The sequence below is a fragment of the Aplysia californica genome, unplaced genomic scaffold (genome assembly GCF_000002075.1).
Source record: "Aplysia californica isolate F4 #8 unplaced genomic scaffold, AplCal3.0 scaffold00017, whole genome shotgun sequence".
Lineage (NCBI taxonomy): Eukaryota > Metazoa > Mollusca > Gastropoda > Aplysiida > Aplysiidae > Aplysia > Aplysia californica.
Window position 1 is genome coordinate 1,592,220 of NW_004797287.1, and position 2,447 is coordinate 1,594,666.

Sequence of the window (2,447 nt, forward strand, 5' to 3'; positions counted from 1 at the left end):
TGGGGGGGGGGGGGGTTCTCAGTGGTGTCTGTGGTGCTGCAGTTGGGCTCAGTGCTGTTGGGCACCGAAGACACGAGCTCAATTCCCGATCTGGGAAGGTCGATTTCCTAGTATACGAATTTGTCTTCCAGGATGTTGCATTCCCAATCAGGGTTGAAGCAGTCCGCCCCCTGAACTATTTAAAGTCTGTCAGTGGGGTCGTTGTAAACCAGTGCTTGTCAACCCTCTTACAGTTAGCACCCAACTGTGTCACATTTATCAGGCTAAAATGTTCATACAACCAACCTACATGTATATGTATTTCAAGCGGGTCAATCAATAATACCCATCATGGGGGCTCTCCTGGCCTAGAGGTTAAGGTGTCGGCCTTTCATTCAAAGGTCCCGGGTTCGAATCCGAGTAGTGACCGAAAAATTTTCTTCTCTAAAATTGTCTCCCTTCACCTCCTTTCCTGCTCTCTAGCAATGTTCAGTTGTCTGCTTTCATTTCCACTTTCTGCCCTCACCCCATCACCTCCTTTGCCCCCTCCTCTGGGCTTCTGACTCTTTCTGCAGCCTTTCTACTGCTACTCCTTGGCTCCTCCTTACTGCTGTCTTTCTGCCACACCCCTGATCTTGTCGTAGGAAAGATCTACACCTAGCCTTCTCGGACAAGGGCGAAAAATCTCGGAGGGCTCGTGTGCAAGTTGCGCACGTTAAAGATCCCTTGGTGGTCTTAAAATCGATAAGAGTAGGCTTCGTACACTTTACCAAAAAAAATTAAAAAAATTGAATACCCATCATTACATGGATGATCCAGAGCGCCCACCAAAAAGTACCAAACCACTCACAAACGGGCGAAATTTCTCAGGTCGTCAAGCACTGCTATGAACATACACATAACAAGCTCTGTATCTTTTGTCCTCCAGGTGGTTGTGATGTACTCGTCCACCTACCTGCTGGTGGCGCTAAGTCTTGACCGCTTGGACGCTGTGGCCAGACCGCTGCAGTTCACCTCAGCCTGTGAGTACTTGGTGGTGGTTACATTTACTGGTGGTTCTATAGTGAGTACTTGGTAGAGGTTCTATTGTGAGTACTTGGTAGTGGTTGTATCGTGAGTACTTGGTAGTGGTTGTATTGTGAGTACTTGGTAGTGGTTGTATTGTGAGTATTTGGTGCTGGTTATATATATATCTATCTATCTATCTATCTATCTATCTATCTATCTATCTATCTATATATATTTCGTGGTTCTTATATCGTGAGCACTTGGTGGTGGTTCTATTGTGGCGTCGGTGGCCTAGTGGTTAGGCTCTCGGACTCGCAACCGTAAGGTCGTGGGTTCGAATCCCGTCAGGGGCCCGACGTTGTGTCCTTGGGAAAGGCACTTTACACGAATTTTCCTCACTTCACCCAGGTGGGAATGGGTACCCGGCTATAGACAGCGAAAGATCTTGTCAGTTTGTTAGTGTTTGAGCGCTTAATCGGCTGCTTGCACTGTATGCTTCTCGGGAAGCTGAGAATGTTTCGGAGTGTTCTATGGTCTGCTGGGGTAATAATATAGTGTAAAGCGCATAGAGCCTGCTGTTGAGCGGGGATATGCGCTATACAAATGCTATCTATTATTATTATTATTTCTTGGTGGTTCTATTATGAGTACTTGGTGGTGGTTCTATCATGAGTACTTGGTGGTGGTTACATCGTGAGTACTTGGTGGAATACCTGGTGGTTGTTGTAATGTTATTGTTTTCTTGGTGGCGGTTAAATCGCGAGTACCTGGTGGTTGTTCTAATGTGAGTACTTGGTGGTTGTTCTAATGTGAGTACTTGGTGGTGGTTATATCATGAGTACTTGGTGGTGATAATTATCATGATTACTTGGTGGTGAGTGTAGGGTATAGATCTAATATGAGAGACAGACAGAGACAGATATTTGAACAGTGAGCTTGGCTTTTCTCATTTTTCTCTTTCGCTGCAATAAAAAGAAAATAAAACAAAACATTTCACAATTTTCCGAAATAACTTTGAAACGGGTGCAATAGTGTGTGTTTGTGTGTTTGTGTGTGTGACTGTTGTATATTTGAAAATGAAAAACTTGACCAAAATGTAGGGAATCAGAGAATAATATTAATCTGTGGTTCACAGATACACTCCGTATTCCAGCATATGTCATGAGTTAATGAGGCGCCCGTTTTCAACTTGCACCTCAGGGAGAAATGGGTTTCGGGAAACCCCGATGGATGGGGGTTATGTGTCGGGAACCACGGAGTCCTTGAGAGCCACACAGTTCAACAAGGACCATCAGTAAGAGAGGTTCAAGGTGGCATTTTCTCAGTAGGCAATTTCCCCAAAAGAGACCAATTATGTGTGAAAGAGGCTGATTTGACTGATTTCTATAGGTCCCTTTTTTGGTCCGAAGAACATCCTGCGCGCTGCAAGAGAATCAGAGCTAACGAGCCTATATTTTTGC

General features: G+C 44.9%; 1 protein-coding gene across 1 annotated transcript in view; it reads left to right on the plus strand.

Moving 5' to 3' along the window:
- The window catches only part of LOC101864354 (cardioacceleratory peptide receptor), a gene marked incomplete at its 3' end in the record, with an annotated part of 38,483 nt that extends 37,482 nt beyond the window's left edge, over positions 1 to 1,001 (plus strand). The window contains 1 exon segment of the mRNA XM_013086084.2: positions 908 to 1,001. Coding sequence (XP_012941538.1) covers positions 908 to 1,001 — 94 coding nt within the window.
- Between the last annotated feature and the right edge of the window lie 1,446 nt (positions 1,002 to 2,447).